Source organism: Bidens hawaiensis, unplaced genomic scaffold (assembly GCF_021521415.1).
Source record: "Bidens hawaiensis isolate Kalapana, Puna unplaced genomic scaffold, B.hawaiensis_p1.1 tig00004733_1, whole genome shotgun sequence".
NCBI lineage: Eukaryota > Viridiplantae > Streptophyta > Magnoliopsida > Asterales > Asteraceae > Bidens > Bidens hawaiensis.
In genome coordinates this window covers 212,835-231,775 of record NW_027491292.1, presented here as the reverse complement: position 1 = coordinate 231,775, position 18,941 = coordinate 212,835, and the positions used below count along the sequence as shown (strand labels likewise).

The following is an 18,941-nucleotide window of genomic DNA, read 5'->3' as shown; positions in this document are numbered from 1 at the left end:
TTACCAAAACTATATAGCTCTTAAACGGGTTATAACATCTCGTTAAATGAAAAATTAATCTTACCAATTATTTGATATGAAAATCCTATAAAATAATACTAAAATTTAATATCCAATTTAAAAAGAAAAATATATTATTTATAATTAATAAACAATTTATAGTAAAAAACATAAGTGGGTCATGGGTCACAAAATCCAGATATCTTTTAAACGGGTTATAACATATCATTTATTTATGAACCCCTTTCATCATCAAACACTAAGTATATTATTAAGTTTTTTACAATAAAGAAAATTAAAATTCAAAAAATAAATATTAAAAAATAAAAAATGTAAAACAACTATTCTCTTAAGCCATCAGATTACTTTATTAATCTCATCAAATATTTGATATGAAAATCCTATAAAATAGGGATATACTAAAATTAATATCCTTTTTATTTAAAACAAAGATATTATTTATAATTAAGAAACAATTTTATAATAAAGAAAATAAGTGGGTAATGGATATCACCAAACCCGGATAGCTTTTAAATCGGATTATAAAATATTATTTATTTATGAAACCATTTAACATCAAACCTTAAGTATATTAATTATTAACTTTTTTATAATAAATAAAATTAAAAAATATATATATATATATTAAAAACAAATAATGTAAAAAACCTCATAATATAAGGGATAAAATCTAGTATATAATAGTTACAATGAAAAATAACATCAAATAAAAGGTTACAGAAGAACAGTATTGACGACTAAAGATTTGTATTGAATGTCGTATCAAATGCAATGTTCCAAAAATGACAAACATCATATCTATATATCTCAAGCACAACATACTAGAACTTTGTGTTTAAATATTTATTATTTTGTATTATAATTAATCTCAAGATGCTCATAACTAAAACCTTGTTGATGGTACCTTTTTAGCAAAAACACGTAAGGGCCACATAAACATGACACGATGTGATTAATACGAATATTAATAGTCCGAACACGGCATATTTTAATCAAAACATATCATTTACTTAAATGTACACTAACACAGATATATTTAAGAAACAAGTTACAAGACATGACATACAACTTCTTAAGTTATGTGTGGTGATTTTGTTACCAAAACAACCTGGTTTCAGGTATGGTCGAAGTGTATCGTCCATAACTTATCAAGAATCGTTTTCATAAAGTTATAACTGTCAACATCTCAAGCATTGTGTTTTTGAAGAATACCTACCTTAATGTTTAATGATTAAAGAAGAAAATGATATTATGGTAAATAAGATTAATTGGTACACTATTCTATGTAGTGCAGTTTCTTCCTTTCTCACCTGTCTTTTGCCGAGTTCTTGTCTCCCCCAATTCTATACACGCCAAATCCATCACCTTCCAAATTTTTCTCTCTCTCTATTCCACGTGCACACTGCTTCAGTCTCACTTTCTTGATCCCACTCAACAAATTTTAATTTCTTTTTTTTTTTTTTCAAATATCATCTAACATTGCTTTCTCTGCCAATGCTAAAAGCTTAAGATCCTCTTTCTTGGAGGTGTTTTAACTCTCTATCTCTTTGTGTGCGTGTCTCTCTCAATACATATATATGTATGTATATATGCACACACTCCCTCTATATATCTCTTGATCTATATCATCTTGATTTGTGTTGTCCACCAATACCCATGGCTTAAAACCTTATTTCTTGAAGTCTCATCTAAAATTGCTTTCTCTACCCATGCCAAAAAACCTAAAATCCTCTTTCTTGGAGGTCTCTCTCTCTCTATATATATATATACATACACACACACACACACTCGCTCTTTATATATCTCTTGATTTATATCACATCTTGATTTGTGTTGTCCACCAATTCCCATGACTTAAAAACCTTCTTTCTTGAGGTCTCATCCCCAAAAAGTATCATTCATTAACACACGGTTGTAATGACATATGTCTATGTCATTGTGTTTTCACTAGCAAAAATCACACCTTTTTGGATCTTTAGCAATGCCCAAACCCTAAATCTCTCTAAAGTTTGACAAACATCATGTCAACAACAAGTGAGAGTTATAATGTTTGTCTAGATTGTGATGATCAAGGGGATGAACATAATATTCTACTCTCTCTTAGTCCTCCAGGCCAACAACATCATCCTAAAATCTCAACTTCTTGCCCTTTTGACGAAAACCCTAACAAAGATATTGATCTTGATCTTAATGTTACCATTGATACAAGTATGGATGATGTTACAATAGCTCTTAACATAGGTCAACCACCGACAAGTGTAGTGGAAGTAGGAGGTACTACTAGCTTTGCTACAAGCCCTAACATGAGGGTAGCATCTGATCATTTACAGTACTGGATCCCAACACCAGCTCAGATCATGGTTGGTCCAACACAATTCTCTTGCACTGTTTGCAACAAAACATTCAACCGCTACAACAACATGCAGGTTCTTTATCATGTTATTGATGACTTTCCACCATTGTAGTCCTTTTATGTACTGTTAATTTATTGATGCACATGGTCAAGACAACTGTGTGCAACTCATGCTGTTATATTGAAAGAGTTTTAGGGTAAAAGAATAAAGCACCAGCCTTTTTTTTTCTTTTTGATGAAACTAATTTTGGGTATTTGTTCAATCAGTGCACCTAGATTATATGTTTTCTGAAAGTAAATTAAGTAACTTTAACCTTTTTATACTTGGCTTTAATGATTGTATAATGGTTACTGAAAATAATGGCGCACCCTAACAAGTTAAAATTTGTTATATTAATGTAGTAGATCCTCAAAAACATATGTTATTGTTATTGTGTTTACATGTGTACTCTCATTGTTATTCTAATAAAGCATAAGCCTCTTTTCTACTTTGATGAAATTAATTTTGGGTCTTTAATCAATGCACCTGGATTATATGTTCTCTGAAAGTAACTTTAGTGATTTTCACTTTGTTATAATTAGCTTTATTGAATTTTGCGAGTTTCTAATGGTTACCAAAAATAATAACACCCCCTTAGGCCTAATTGTTAAGCATGTGTTATATAGCAGTAGATACTTAAAACATATGTTGTTTTGTTTTTATTCTAATATAATTTATGCTTCTTAATTACTTTGTGCTATTCTATAAAAGTTATATATCATGCTGCTTGTAATGTTATGTAACGTTTCTAAATTTTCTTTGTGAATATATATGGTCTAGATGCATATGTGGGGGCATGGATCTCAGTACCGAAAAGGACCCGAATCCTTACGAGGCACAAAGCCGGCATCATCAATGCTTCGATTACCTTGTTATTGTTGCGCCGAGGGTTGTAAAAACAACATAAACCACCCAAGATCAAAACCACTCAAAGACTTCAGGACACTTCAAACACACTACAAAAGAAAGCACGGCGAGAAGCCTTTCGCGTGTCGTAAATGCTCAAAACCCTTTGCGGTAAGAGGGGATTGGAGGACTCATGAAAAGAATTGTGGTAAGTCATGGTATTGTGTTTGTGGATCAGATTTTAAGCACAAAAGGTCTCTTAAAGACCATATTAATGCCTTTGGAAATGGTCATGTACCTCATTACACTTCTGAAGATTTGATTGATGATGATCATGAAGATGAAGATATGTATGATGATGATAAGAGAAGTTTTAGTAATGGAGGTCATGATGGTAGCTCTCTTATGATTTAGATTAGAAGTGATGATTAGTGACCATAAGTTTCCAAAACTTTTCATGCACACATGTAGTCATGATCTATTATAAGATATTACTTAGAATGCATGCTTTAACATTGTTTTGGGAAGATTTTGTATGGATTCATTTGGTTTCATGTTAGAGAAGACTAGATTCTCAGCACGATGCATTGTCCTTTTCTTAGGCCCCACAATGTTTGCCCTGGATCCGTACCCATGCATTTGTTTGGCTCCTTTTCTTCTCGTCTTATAATAATTGTACCCAACTAATAAAAGATATATATGGATGAACAATAACACGATAATGTCGACAGCATAGAGGTGAAAAGGAAATCAATGTATTAGTTTATGAAAAATTCAACAACATAAGTTCAATCAATGGGTTTAGCATTATTTGTTATCATGTGGTCACTCCTTCTGCGGCCTACCAAGACAAAAATAATGTATTAGTTTATGAAAAATTCGACAACATAACTTCTATAAATCTAAAATTTCAACAAGGATGCAAAAGTATCCCAACAGTGGAAACACACTAACAAAAAATTATGAGTAATTACAGGTAGATAATTTTATTTTATTAGACAAATGCATTATCATAATTTGAGCACCTACGGATAAATAAACTCCCCTCCCCTGGAGAGTTACCTTTGGTGTGTGTTCTTAAAAAGCTTAGGACTATAGTAATATAGTAGGTTCATGTCCTACACAAGTAGGTTAAGTTTGTTAGTTATCAAATTAAGAAAAAAGTTAAAAAGAAATTATACAAAGAAATCTTATCAACTTCTACTGATGCATCATATTGATTGAACGCTTATGTGCCAGATGACTTGGCCCTCCACATCTAGTGCCTTTATCTTGGCCAAAATTAACATTATTGATCTGTCTGATGATGTTGAAGTATTAATCATTTATCAAACTCTCGGTCATCCAGTTCAAGTGTCTTTGTCAAGGAATTATGGGGCACCTCCTTCGTAATGTCATCGTACATATCGTGGATGCTATTGTGCTATTTTCATAGATCTTGTCCTTTATGAAGGGATCTCACGGATACAACCCCCAAACATACATATATGACTAGTGATGTCAATGACATAAGAGTTAATATGCTTATACATTAGCAGTCTCCGAGCATCGGGGCTTTCAAGAAACTACATCATAGCATTGAGGTGGCGTACTTACAACAAAGCAATGTGCTCAAAGGCAAAAACAATATCAATATCTTCCAAAACTTAAATATGGCATGATCTGGCTTTCATGTGCGTGCACATATCAACTCTCAACAGAGTTTTTGTTGCCCCTCAATGAACATCAAATAGGGAATTATGCTAATACATGCTCTCATATAATCCTCAATTTCTATCATAGAATTATCATATGGTATTCCTAAATAAAGGTGCAATGGCTGATGATTAAGTCGATGGTATTGTGATGTTGGTATGACAGTTTGCGAGTATGTTGTTACGTTTATGGTTTCTTTTTTTGCAATATATATATATATATATATATAGAGAAAAGTTAACATACAAGCTAAGAATTTATACTAAACGTGCAAACAAAAGAATCTAATGGTGGCAGTTATGTAAATAACTTAAAACTCTTTTTTTCACATAAACCCCAAGTTCATCATGTACCAAAGTCTGAGCCCAAATTCATTTCATCAAAATCCCAAATAATTCTCTCAAAACCTTCTACAATCATCAATCAATTTCACTTTTGATATGCTAAACCATCTGCTAAGAATAGCAATCGAATGTAATTTTCAATTTATAATCACTGTTCATATCTAGGGTTTAAACCGAGAAAAAGTGATTTCAAATCTAATTTCTACAATACATACAAAGATAGATGTTGAAACACAGATTATAGTGAATGAAGAAGCAAACAGAAACCATGATAAACTCTTGCTTCGAACCACAATAAGCAACTAGTCTGTTTATTGCTTTTATAACTTTGTCATGTAGTGTAATTTGCATGCAGCAAGTCTGTTTATAGTTTTTGTTACTTTGTATACTGGTTATAGTGTAATTACATAGAGTAATTAGTTGTGTATGCGTGTAATTTGTCTGTTTATGGCTTTTGTAATTTGTTCATAGGTTGTAGTGTATTATTTTTCACTACTAGAGTAATTAACATAGTTGTAGTAGTTGTTTCGTAAATAGTGTAATTAGTATGTATAAGTAGAGTAATTATTAATATATTTCTAATTAGCTTCTTGTAATGTTAATTTGTTTGCTTATAGTTTTTGAAATATGTTCTTATGTTGTATTGCAATTATTTTTCACAACTATAGTAGTTATCATACTTGTAGTACTTGTTTCGTATATACTGTAATTAGTATGTATAGGTAGAGTAATATTTAATATGTTTCTAATTAGCTTCATGTAATGTTAATTTGTTTGTTTATAGTTTTTGAAATATGTTCTTATGTTGTATTGCAATTATTTTTCACAACTAGAGTAATTATCGTACTTGTTTCGTATATAGTGTAATTAGTATGTATAGGTAGAGTAATTATTAATATGTTTCTAATTAGCTGTTTGAAATGTTAATTTAGGTGGTTATAGCTTTTGAAATATGTTCTTAGGTTGTAGTACAATTATTTTTCACAACTAGAGTAATTATCATAGTTGTAGGTAGTCCGTATATAGTGTAATTAGTACAGAGTGCTTATTAATATGTTTCTAATTAGATGTTTGTATTGTTAATTAAATACTGAAAAGGAAGAAGAGTGAATGAATATCCATAAAAATGGCTTGCAGATACACCAATGATGAATCACCACCTATTGTTTAGGTGATGATAGAGAAGAAGTTACCGCTGCAAAGACTATAAAAAGGTATCGGAAATGCAGGAGCAAAGGGTGAAGACGGTGATGGGAATAATTAAAATGCATATGGAAATATTGGTATGTTATGAATTACTCTTGTTTTATATCAATAACATCTCTAAAATTAAAGTATATGTTTTTAATTAAGTTAAAGGCAGCAGTGTTCAAGATGCTGATAGCAAGAAAAGGAAAAATGTTGATAGTGGTGTAAAGACATGTATGAAATCATTCTACAATAAATATATTTAATGGAAACAATTACTCTACTTTTATAATGGATAATTGATCTATGACTTTTCAAAATGCAACAAATAAAAGTTTTGGGTTTAATAAATGGGCTACTTGAAAGGCTCCATGGAATGCGGTAGCTAAAAAATCCCCCGGTATGTAATCATTATACAACTAATTATTACTCTACTGTATAAAACAATTACTCTGGTTTGTAAAGGCGACTCTAGGAGGACTGAAATAAATAAGATCTACTGTGACGTTTATGTAATGCACCACATGGAGACATATAAAGGTGAAGATGCATGGGTTTGTGGGTTCTCAAATGATGAATGCTCAACAAAAACAAATCAATGAGTTGAGGCATAAGTTTTTGTCAAATATGCTATTATTCGTCATAAACAAAGCAAATGAAGAGCTTGTGAGTAAAGCACAAAAATTTGAAGCCACTGATCCAAAGGAACGTGACAAATTGAATGAGAATCGTTTGGAAAAAAATATTGGAGAGCCTTAGAGGAAGAATGTTTGTGTTTTTTTTTTCTATCAAAAATTTAGAGTGAATCTGGCAGGTTAAATTTGGATGCTATGACATTATTTTGAAGCATGTTATGTTTTTATTACACTAGAATTTGAAGCATGTAAAATTACTCTATTTATATGCTTTTATTACTCTAGTTATAAGATTGCAAATTATTGTTGACTTATTCTTTGACCAAACATTAAATTATGTTGTATCAATAACTACAAAAGTTAAAATTTTATTACACTAGTCATCACAACAATTACTCTAGTTATCAAAAGAAAGTTAGATTGCAAACAATTATTCTGTGTTAGAAAAAAAAAACCCTATAATTGTAGTAGTTTTTTCATTATTTCAAGTATTCTACATATTTTTTTATTACACATTGTAAAATCTGAAAAAAATATAGTATATATCTAGTATAAAACTATGGTCCAAGCAACAGCTTATCGCATATTCGAATATCATGACCTGCATCCCCGCACAACGAGCAAGTTCTTGACCTTTTTCCACCACGAGCATCGGCTATTAGTTCTTTTAATGATTTAATTCTTTTGTGGAAGCCGCATCCTTTATTTTAAATGGCAATTGGAACTCGAATAGTAGATGTTGACAGTTGATCATATCCAAGAAGAGAAGCCAACATATCATTTTTCTTCAAAACTGGTCTAGAATGAGAACTCGCTTCTTTCTTTTCCCTCGTGACAATAATTTTATCTCAAACTGTACTTAATGCTTCTATGTCCATGAATAACATATTACATATATTTTTACTTGCAAACATTATGCCATAGGCAATCCCATTAGCCTTATCAACGTTGTCATCAGCAACATCTTTAACAAAAATCGAACACTTGGTTTTTCTTGAAGCTGCATCCCTCATCCAACGCCTCAAAATATACTTCTTTAGAATCTCGTCAATTTCAAAAACTCTATATGCAACAAAAACATGCCGACATAACAAACCATATTGTTCAAACCTTTTGCAGCTACATGAAGCAGGAAAATCATTATCATCAACAATGACAAATACCTTTGGAAAAATTAACAACCATTTAAAAAAGCTTCAATAACATAATTACTCTACTTTTAGAAATAATTACTCTACTTACAAAATTGTGGTTTTATATATCACAATGAACATCATAAGTACTCTAATTATACCGTAATTACTCTAGAACTAAAAAAACAAAAATATCTTATATGTCACAACTAACATCATAATTTCTCTAATTATATCAATAATAATTACTCTACAACAAAGACAACAAAACGTTATTCTTAAAAAATACACCAAAGTACCTAAGGAAGCTCAAACACATAATTAGCGAAGAAGATACACTAGTTTTGAACTTTTGTCCAACAGCTATATCTTCTGTTGTGTTGTCTACATTAAGATCAATCAAGCATATAGTTAATATCTACAAATAAGATCAAACATATAATCACATTACATATAATGAAGCTCAAACACATAATTAGTCTACATATGATTAAATAATTACTATAGTTAGGATTAAACAATTATACTACATATGCAAAATAACTAAACTACTTATGATATAATAATTACTCTACTTGTGAAAATAATTACACTAGTTATACAAATTAAATACTTGGACATAAGTAAGAAAACAACAGAATACGTGAAGTATAGATGTAATTCTCTAGTTATTTTACACTCTAAATCTTAATAAATGCAATCTTTAGATAAATTCGTAAACTAATTACAAAATTAACTGAATAAATCGATGAATTAAGTATTTGCAGGGTCCCAAATGAATTGGCTTATTCGAAAAAGGCTTTGTTCTTTGGAAGATCTATGACAAATCAATTAACTAACTACGCGATTAAACGAAGCTTGAAGAACTGCATACCTTCAATTTCAGTAATTCAGCATCGATGTCTTCAGCCATTAAAGAAATTGATTAATGGAAGATCAGTAATTGTAATTGCTAAGGGTAACCCTATGTAGCTGCTTGATAATTATATTGTAAACATGCTTGAACTGATGAAGATTATTATATAACTAATTGATGATCCGCAGAGAAGAAATCATTGTTTTATTAATTACGAAATTGCCGCCCTCTAATTCTTCAATTCGCACGCTTAGTATGCTTTTTTTGTTTGTATTTGATACATCTCCTATATATATATATAGGTTTAAGTTCAGAAGATAAATGAAATTACTGTGAGAAATGAATATGAGCCACTAGTTTTATTTTATGTTTTAAATGTTTAAAAATAAATGAAAAAAATGTAAATGCAACAATAAATGCATTCTCTCTCTTCAATTAATAAACTAATATAACCATAATAAATCTCTCTCTTTTCAATTAATACAACATATAACCATAATAAGTCCTCTCTAATTAATAAATATCATAACATAATATTTTTTTTCAATTGATATACTTAGAAAAATTATTGTTATAAATAAAAATAAAAAAATATCATACAAACGTGTTCATTAAATATAAACAATAAATATACAACCTACACAAAATTATATAACCTACACGTGTTTTGAGTAATAAAAACGTACAACATACAAAAAAGTATACAACTTACATTTGTAATTCGACATCAACAATTATATAAACTAGACAAAGATACACATATCCTATACGTGTGTAGGTTAGATGTTTTTCGTGTGTAGATAATATGTTTTCTTATTCTTAGAACAAGTGTATGTTATATGTTTTTGTGTAGGTTGTATATTTTTTATTGACATTTAATGCTAACATATGTAAGATAGTTTTTGTATTATTCATCACAATGTACCTACGTGTTGATGGATATTGATATATTGAGTTGAAAAAATCGGTTTTGGATAAAAAAAATTTAATGTATGAATAAATTGTATTTGTGTAGGATAAAATTTTCAAGTGTAGGTTATATGTTTTTCGTGTGTAGGTTATACGTTTTCGTGTGTGCGTATAGTTTATTGATGCTGAATTTTGTGTGTCGGTTATATGTTTTTCGTGTGTAGGTTATATGTTTTCTTATTCTTAGAACAAGTGTAGGTTATATGTTTTTGTGTAGGCTGTGTGCTTTTTTGTTGATATTTAATGCAAACACGTGCAAGATAGTTTTTTATACTATTCATCACAATGTAACTACGTGTTGATGGATATTAATATATTGAGTTGGAAAAAATTGGTTGTGGATAAAAAGAAATTTTAATATATGAATAAATTGTACTTGTGCAGGATAAAAAATTAAGAGAGAAAAAGTAAGTTATAAAAATAAATGGATTCTTAATATTTTCCAATTATAATAATTTGATTAGTTATATTAATTAAATAGATAACTATTATATTTATTAGTTATATTAATTGAAGAGAGATCATGTATTAATACTTTCCTCATTTATTTTTAAACATTTAAAACCTAAAATAAAACCGGTGGTCCACATTCATTTCTCACAGTAATCTTATTTATCTCCTGAACCATCCCATATATATATATATATATATATATATATATATGTGTGTGTGTGTGTGCGTGTGTGTATATATATATACAGGGTTAGGTTAGAATAAAAACCCACATGAGTTGTGAAAACTCTAGAAACCCATTATTAACCACATGTTTTTAATTAAAGATTAAATTTTGTGGTCCACAATTAAAGTTAATAAAAAATGTAGAAGTTAATTTACATTTTCTCTCTCCTAAAAACATATATAAAAATTAGTAAAAAATGTAAAAAAAATAGCAAAACATATTTTTTATGTTTTTGATGTTTTGTATTAAATGTAACAACCTACATTATATGTAACAAAAAAAAAACGATGTTACATAGGGTTTTCACAACTCAAGTGAGTTTTCACAACTCATGTGAGTTTTCACGGGTTTTCACAACTCAAATGGGTATGTATAGTTTGAAAACCTTAATAAGTTAAGAAGACTATAGAAACTCAATGAGTGGCTCACATTGTGCCACATCCATCTTGTTAAACATTTGAGAATTTAATCAGAAAGGGTATGATTTTCATTTAACCCATTACTATCCTTTCAAGTTTCCTGACACTATTCTTTTTCTCTCTCTTAAAACAAAGATCATGTCACCATCTCTTCAAATCCAAGCAACCATCATCCTAAACTTAATTATTTTAATATGTAAACTCATTTAAAAATAATTAAACTTACTTAAAATCGTACAATTATTTAAAAATATATAAACTTAATACATTTGTTACATAATTAAAGTAATTTTATTTAAAAAATTATGTAAATTATATTAAACATGTAAATTTGTTTAAATATGTAAATTAACATACATTAAATTATATTAAATATGTAAATTAATAAAATTTTTAAACTTTAAAATATGTAAATTTTATTAAAATATTAAAATTAACATACATTTTAAACTTTAAAATATGTAAATTTTATTAAAATATGTATATTGTGTTACAATGTAAGTTAACATACTTTAATTATGTATGTAAGTTAAATATGTAAATTAACATAAATTTTTTAAACTTTAAAATATGTAAATTAACATAAAATTTCATATTTTTAAGCATATTTTTATATTTGTAAAAATAATTTTAAAAATATGTAGCAAACTTTTTGAAAATTTTACATATTTTTAAATAAACTTAAATGTTTTTAAACATGCAAAAGTATTTTTAACTTAAAAAAAACATATTTTTCGATACTTACATATTCTAAATATTTAATAATATAGTTCTAAAAAAATTACATATTTACTAAAATAAATCAAATTCACTGTTTATTAAAACACAGAATAAAATTCAAATTAAAGGTAAAAAGAAAATAAATAAACAAAAACTAAAAAAGATCTACAAGATAAGATTGAAGTTCTTAATTCCTCCTTTTAGTCGACCTCTCCACTGCCCTGCTAGATTTCTTCCATCTTTGATCTCCATCATAACTTCAATCTTTCCTATTCATTAAAAAATAGCCATTAAAATCAACAATTTAAACATGTTATGCAGATCGTGGTTTTAAATTATTATTTAATCAAATGATTTAAACAAAAGGATTCAACATCGTGATAGAAAAAAAAATATATATGATTACATGGTTTTTACAAAGCAAAGGCACTCACTGGTGATCAATCCACCGGCGAACGACAATTTCTCTCTTTCTCCCCCCCCCCCCTCTCCCTCACACACACACACTCACACACACACACACACCTCTTCTATGCTTCATGAAACTGAGAGTTGTTGTCGCCCCTTTACCGTTAACCCTGTAATTGTTTATGTTTTCTTTGTTCTTCAACTTGGAGAGTAGAGACAACCATAGTTTTTAGGTGATTTCTTGGTTTTGGAAAGAGAAACTAATTCTTGATGAAGGTGTTAGTTTCAGAGAATGAGGAGAGAGAAACCACCTTTTACATGCCAATTTTACCCTTCATTATATTTTTACCCCTTAAAATATTATATTTACAAATCACAAATGAGTCTTTTAATGTACACCGCAGATGTGTATTGATCTAGGGCCATACAAGAGTTTTCAGAATTTCTTTAATAGGGGTTTTTAATTTAACTATACCCTCTCTCTCTCTCTCTCTATATATATATATATATATATATATATATAGGATCAGGATCATGTGAGAACTTTTTGGAAATTGAGAACTATAAGAACCATTTTGGACCATAAAAAAACCAAAAAATAAAAAAAAAACAAAAAAAATCAAAGTTCTAATCATCCCGGTTTCTAAAAAAAAATTCTTGGTTTAGCTAAATTATACATATGTGTATAATATGTACACACATGTTTTTTTCCTATACAAATGTGTAATTTAAGGTAAACGATAATGTACGTATGTGTACATTACGTAACTAGAGATTAAATGAAAGTATACATATGTGTATAGATATAATACAAATTAAAAAGAAAAAAAAGCGGTTTTTTTATTATACATTTATGTATAATATGTACACACATGGTTTTTTTCCTATACACATATGTATAATTTAAGGTAAATAATAATGTACATATGTATACATTACGTAACTAGATATTAAATGAAAGTATACATATGTGTATAGGTATAATACGAATTAAAAAGAAAAAAAATCGGTTTTTTTATAATACATATATGTATAATATATACAAACATGTTTTTTTTTCTATACACATATGTATAATTTAAGGTAAATGATAATGTACATATGTGTATAGGTATAAAACGAATTAAAAAGAAAAATTTTTTTTTTGGTTTTTTACTTTTTTTAAAATTTTCGTTTTTTTTTTGTTTTATAATTTTTTAAATATTTTTTTAGAGTTTTTTTAGTGCTCCAAAATGGTTCTCAAAGTTCTTAATTTGCTAAGGGTTCTCTTAGGATCCTTACCCTATATATATATAAATATATATGGGAGGGATCTTTTGAGAACTATGGTGAGTTTTAAGAACTTAAGAACTCCAATGTAGGCCACACATTTAATTAAATGGATTGGAATATGTGATTGAGATTAAATATGGCAAAAAGGTCAAAGTATGAGAGAGAATAAAGATTTAAGTGGTTACACTAACGTTTACGTCCATTACACATGCGTAAAAAAAATTCGAAAAAAAAATTCGTTACACTGAGTTTTTTCGAGTTATTAAAACTCAAAGGGTTCTATTTTTGAAATCTCTCTCATATATATATATATATATATATATAGGGGACGGTTCAGTGGAGAAATGAAGTTAAAATGAGAAATTGGAGAAATGAATCATGGCCATTAGATATTTGATCAAAGGCCTACATTAAATCTAGACTTTTGTTAATTAATTTTGGATTTTTATGTGGTTTAAATTAAAGAAAAGGGTAGTAAAGTCTTTTGGTTCATACAATTGAAATAGGAAACTAGATTAGTTATTTATCAACTTCCTATTTCTATTTAAACCTGTCACTAACTTTTCATTTACCAAAATATTCAGAAGATCTTGCATATCATCGCCATTGCCGGTCATTCCTCCGAAGATCCGATTAAATCTACCGACACTACAATCAAGCGGCGTATTGCTGGAAATAATATTAGTTGGGGAAAAGAAATATTTTGAAAATTCGAAAAGATTCTCCTTCACTTGTGGCCCATAAAATCGAAATCGGTTATTGAAGATCTGCTGTGTGTTTGGCTTATAAGCGACGGCGGCGTGCAGAGGTTAGGGTTTTCCGATTGTTCGTCGTTGTGATTTCAATGATGTAGGATGATTAAGGTTTTTGGTTTAATGCATGCAATCAGAATTTTGAAGTCGAGATCCATGCTGATGTTGTGAGCTTGAATTGTAGAAGGAACCTGTTCCAAGTGTAGTTTGTGTAGTATCAGTCAATTTAGTGTATTTCTTTTTATGTTATTAATTTATAGTAGTGTTTAAGATATTCTATGCTTTTTTATTTCTTAATTTTAATGTTTGTGTACATACCTGCAATTGGTTCTTATGTGATTCATTTAAGCTAGGTGAATTTGAATTGTTTGTTAAATACATGTAATTAACTCACAAATTTGTATTAAATGTTTCCGTGTAGGTACAAATCTTTCTGTGTAGGTGCCGATCTTTCTGTGTAGGTACAATTCTTTCTGTTTATATTTATAGCTTATCCTATGTAGGTAAATTTTCATATTATTTTCATACTTTCTTTATGTAATATGGTTTGTATATTTTTGTAATTTACTGGTATTTTAAGTAACATTTGTCTTGATATTATCATTTCTTTCCTGATTATGTGTCGGATATGTCAGTTTATAGTGTAACAGTGTAGGTAATGTGTATTTTGTGTAGGAGTGTGTAAGTTCACGATATAACTTGTGTATGTAATTGGGATAATGTTTAGTTGTATATTAAAAAATTGTAATTGAGGTTTTGCAGAAGACTCAATTAAGTAGGATCAACAACTATTGAGAAGACTCAACTAAATAGGTAATATGTATTATGTGTAGGAGTGTGTAGGGTCACGATATTGTAGTTTTTTTCAGAAGACTCAACTAAGTATGATCAAACTATTGAGACTTATACGGAGTAGCTATAAGAAAATTGGGTTGCGGTTTTGCAAAGGACTCAACGAAGTAGGATTAACAACAATTGAGCTTAAGTAAAAATATACGATGAAGATCTTACTTACAAACATAAACATGGAAGGAGATGATATATTGAAGGTTATTGGTTTAAAAGAGAATAAATAATAGATATGTTTTTCAAGATAATGCAGATTTAGTTGATTGTTTTGGCATTTTTTTTGGTTTGGTAAAAAAGGATGAAAAGTAATGTTTTGTTGAATGTTGATTGTGTATATGATTTTGTATGGTTTGAATTTTATGTTGTATATAATCTGTGTAGGAGTACAATTCAATGGTCTTCGTTCACCACATATAAAATCATTATACTAAAATCAAAACATATGATGATAGCATAAAATTCCATGGTCATTGATTTTAGAACATCTTCAAATAAAAAATAACAACCCTTATTCAAAGAAAAGCAAAATACGGATATTTTCTGGACATTTTTAAATACATAGAGTTTAAGAAATAAATGATATCATATTGTTTTAATAACATTAATATTTACCATATTTAAGAATAATGTTAGGATTATTAATATGTCTTTATAATTAATTATATTATAAAAATAAAAGAAAAAAATCTGATTGGTTTAAAGGATTTCTTCAATTTCTCACTTTAATTTCATTTCTCCATTGAACTCAACCCTATATATATATATATATATATATATATATATATATATATATATGTTAGGCCTCGTTTTATAATATAAAAGTCTTTTGTATTGGAATTTATGTTTTGGGCTTGTAACTTGTTTGTGTATGAAATTGGGCCCAAGGCCATGTAAAGAAGCCCATTGGGCATGTAATGTTATGATGTGCATTCTCACGCATGCTTCTTATAAATAGGGAAGCATGCCATGAGAACATAAAATTTTTGATCAATCTTGTCCTCTTCTATTTTCTCTCTAACTCTTACTCAAAAACACAAAATAATACGCAAGATCCGAGACCAAAGGTGACACGGTGTGATATTCCGCTAGCACCGAGTTTGGTTGATCCAAGATTAGTTGTTAGATCCGGCCCCTGGTGGACCTACAATTGGTATCAGAGCTCCGACTCAACTAGTTGAGGTTTTGGATTACAACCTTGGGTTTTGATCTTGTGAAAGTGCCTAAAAAGCAAGTGTTGTTTAAACTTGTTTGTTCTTCCAGGTTGTTGTTAAGAAAACTACAGTTACAAAAATATTCGGGTTCAAAAGATTTACAAAATGACTTAAAAGGTGGTCTTGGTTAAAATCACAAAGCATAAAAAGTGTGAATTTTCAAGGGTTCGGGTGTTAAAAATGGTTCAAAAGGTGTCTGTTTTCATTCGCATGTACTAACGGGGTTGTTGTACTAACCTTAAACAAGACTGACAAGTTAGGTATAGTACAAAACAGATCCCCATAAAGATTGTTTCTAGAAGAACTTGAGAATTCGCATTCGCATTCGCATTCGCATTCGCATAAACTATGGTATTCACATCGCATGATCATTCGCTTCTCATGAAGATTCGCATCACCCAAAGAATTCGCTTCGCTTGAAAATTTACTTCGCATCTGATAGAATTCGCATCGCAAGACAATTCGCATCGCACAAAGAATTCGCATCGCATAATTTTGATTTGTGTAGAAAATAATTAGCATCGCATACGAAGCGAACAAAAACTTTTATTCGCTCCGCATTCAGCCATTCGCTTCGCATATCTTTCGAATTGTTTGAAATTATTTTCTATTCGCATCCTTTGCGAATTGTTTGTTCTGTTTTTGCAAAATTTCAATTTGTTTGAAGAAATTTGGTGTCTAGAACTTGTGTGTAATCATGTCTTCTGACTCAGAATTGTTGAAGAGTTATATGTTGCTTGAGAATCAATCAGGAACAATCACCAAACCTCCTAAACTTATGACACTAGAAGATAATTTTGTTGATTACAAGTGGAGGTTCATGAACTTCATTGCATTAACTGATTCTGCCTTGATGAGATGTTTTGAGGTTGGACCACATGTGCCAATGTCCAAAACTCCCATTGGACCACAACCTACACCAGTGGCGGATTATAGTGAAGTTGACAAGACTTTGATAGAACAAGATAAAAGAGCCTTTCTCACTCTAACCGTGTGCTTTTCCAATGAAATAACTGAGACACTTAGAGTACACACTACTGCTAAGGGATTGTGGGAAGGATTGGTTGAGAAGATTGAAGGAAATGCTGAGATAAGGGATAGCAAACGGGCAATCTTAAAAGAAAAATTCAACATGTTCAATCACAAACAAGGTGAAAGTATGGGGGACTTAGTCAGGAGGTTTGAAAAGCTGTTAGCCAGGGTAAGAGCTGCTGAAGTTAATATCATGAGTTCAGAAGTAAATCACAAGTTGATGAATTCACTGCCTTACTCATGGAGTACCGACACTGTCACCATCAAAAGAACAACAAATTTGAATGCTATCTCAACCACAGACCTGATCTCAACAATCAAATCATTTGAGTTGTATGAACAAATAAGGATTAGCAATCATATGAGCTCCTTGAATCAAGCGGGAATTAATACTGGTTCTACAACATCTACTGCTTTCATTAGCAAATCCCTGCAGAACATGTATCCAGTAACAACTCCCAAGTATGCCTCATCAGTGCCCTCACAGTCAACTGCATTCATCTCCTCAGGAGGTTCATCATCACCTTCCAACCCAAGTTCAATTCAAGACACTGTAAACAAAGCAGTAGAACAGGCCTTGAAAGCTCATGGAATCAATGCTTCTTCAAAGGTTCAGTCAAGTGCAAGTCATGCTGGGATTCTTCCACTTCTGAATGACTCCAACATTGCTCTAGTTCATGCATTCCTGTCAAGCCATGAAGAGTCGTTACAAGGAAAACTCTTACCTCCATCTTTTGAGCAAGGTGACTTGAATAACATCAACAAAAAGGACCTCAAGAAGATGGACATCAAGTATCAAATGGCCATGACCGTTCACAGAGCAACAAATTTCATGAAGAAGTATGGAAAGGATAGCTTTAAGGATGCTGACAGCAAGAGGATATAGTTTGACAAGGAGAATCTTCGTTTCTACAACTGCAACGAAATGGGTCATTTTGCAAGGGAGTGCACAAATCCTCCCAAACCAGCGGATGATATCCGAGTCACTGAGGTTTCTGATGATGAGAACAACAAGGTAGCTGGAAAGAAGCACGTGAATCAAAAGCCAAGCTCATCAGTTCCAAGAATCAGTGGTAACCCACACAAGGGCAACTCAAGTTCAAGCACAAGAGCCCTTGTCTCTCAAGCAGAGGTCCAGACAAGTGTGGATTGGGGTGACCAGTTTCAGGAGCTTAAGAATCCGTTAAACATGGATGGAATGGCTTTTGCAGTTGACAATGAAGCCTCATCATCTTCAACAGCAGCTCCCAGCACTTCACACTGTGATGAGGTAAATCACAATTTATGCTCTCAAGCTTGCATTTTTAAGGTTGCATTTTATAGACAAAATTATGATGAAGTTTTGCAAGAAGTCTCAAAACTTAAGAAATTGAATGATGAATATGTAAAAGCTGATTAGATATATGTTGATAAGATTAAAACTCACTATGATGATCTTGCAAGTCTCAGACGACAAATTTTTTTTAATCAATATGAAATTAAGTATTAAAAAGATATTGTCTCAAAATTACAAAATGAA

At 30.2% G+C, this 18,941-nt stretch overlaps 1 protein-coding gene across 1 annotated transcript; it reads left to right on the top strand.

Annotated features, from left to right (window-relative positions):
* Positions 1-1,964: 1,964 nt before the first annotated feature.
* Positions 1,965-3,950, top strand: LOC143627741 (zinc finger protein WIP6-like). The gene is made up of 2 exons (XM_077097499.1): positions 1,965-2,447; positions 3,195-3,950. Exons 1-2 carry the CDS (start codon positions 2,043-2,045, stop codon positions 3,672-3,674), a joined length of 885 nt encoding a protein of 294 aa, XP_076953614.1. The 5' UTR covers positions 1,965-2,042; the 3' UTR covers positions 3,675-3,950.
* Positions 3,951-18,941: the final 14,991 nt, after the last annotated feature.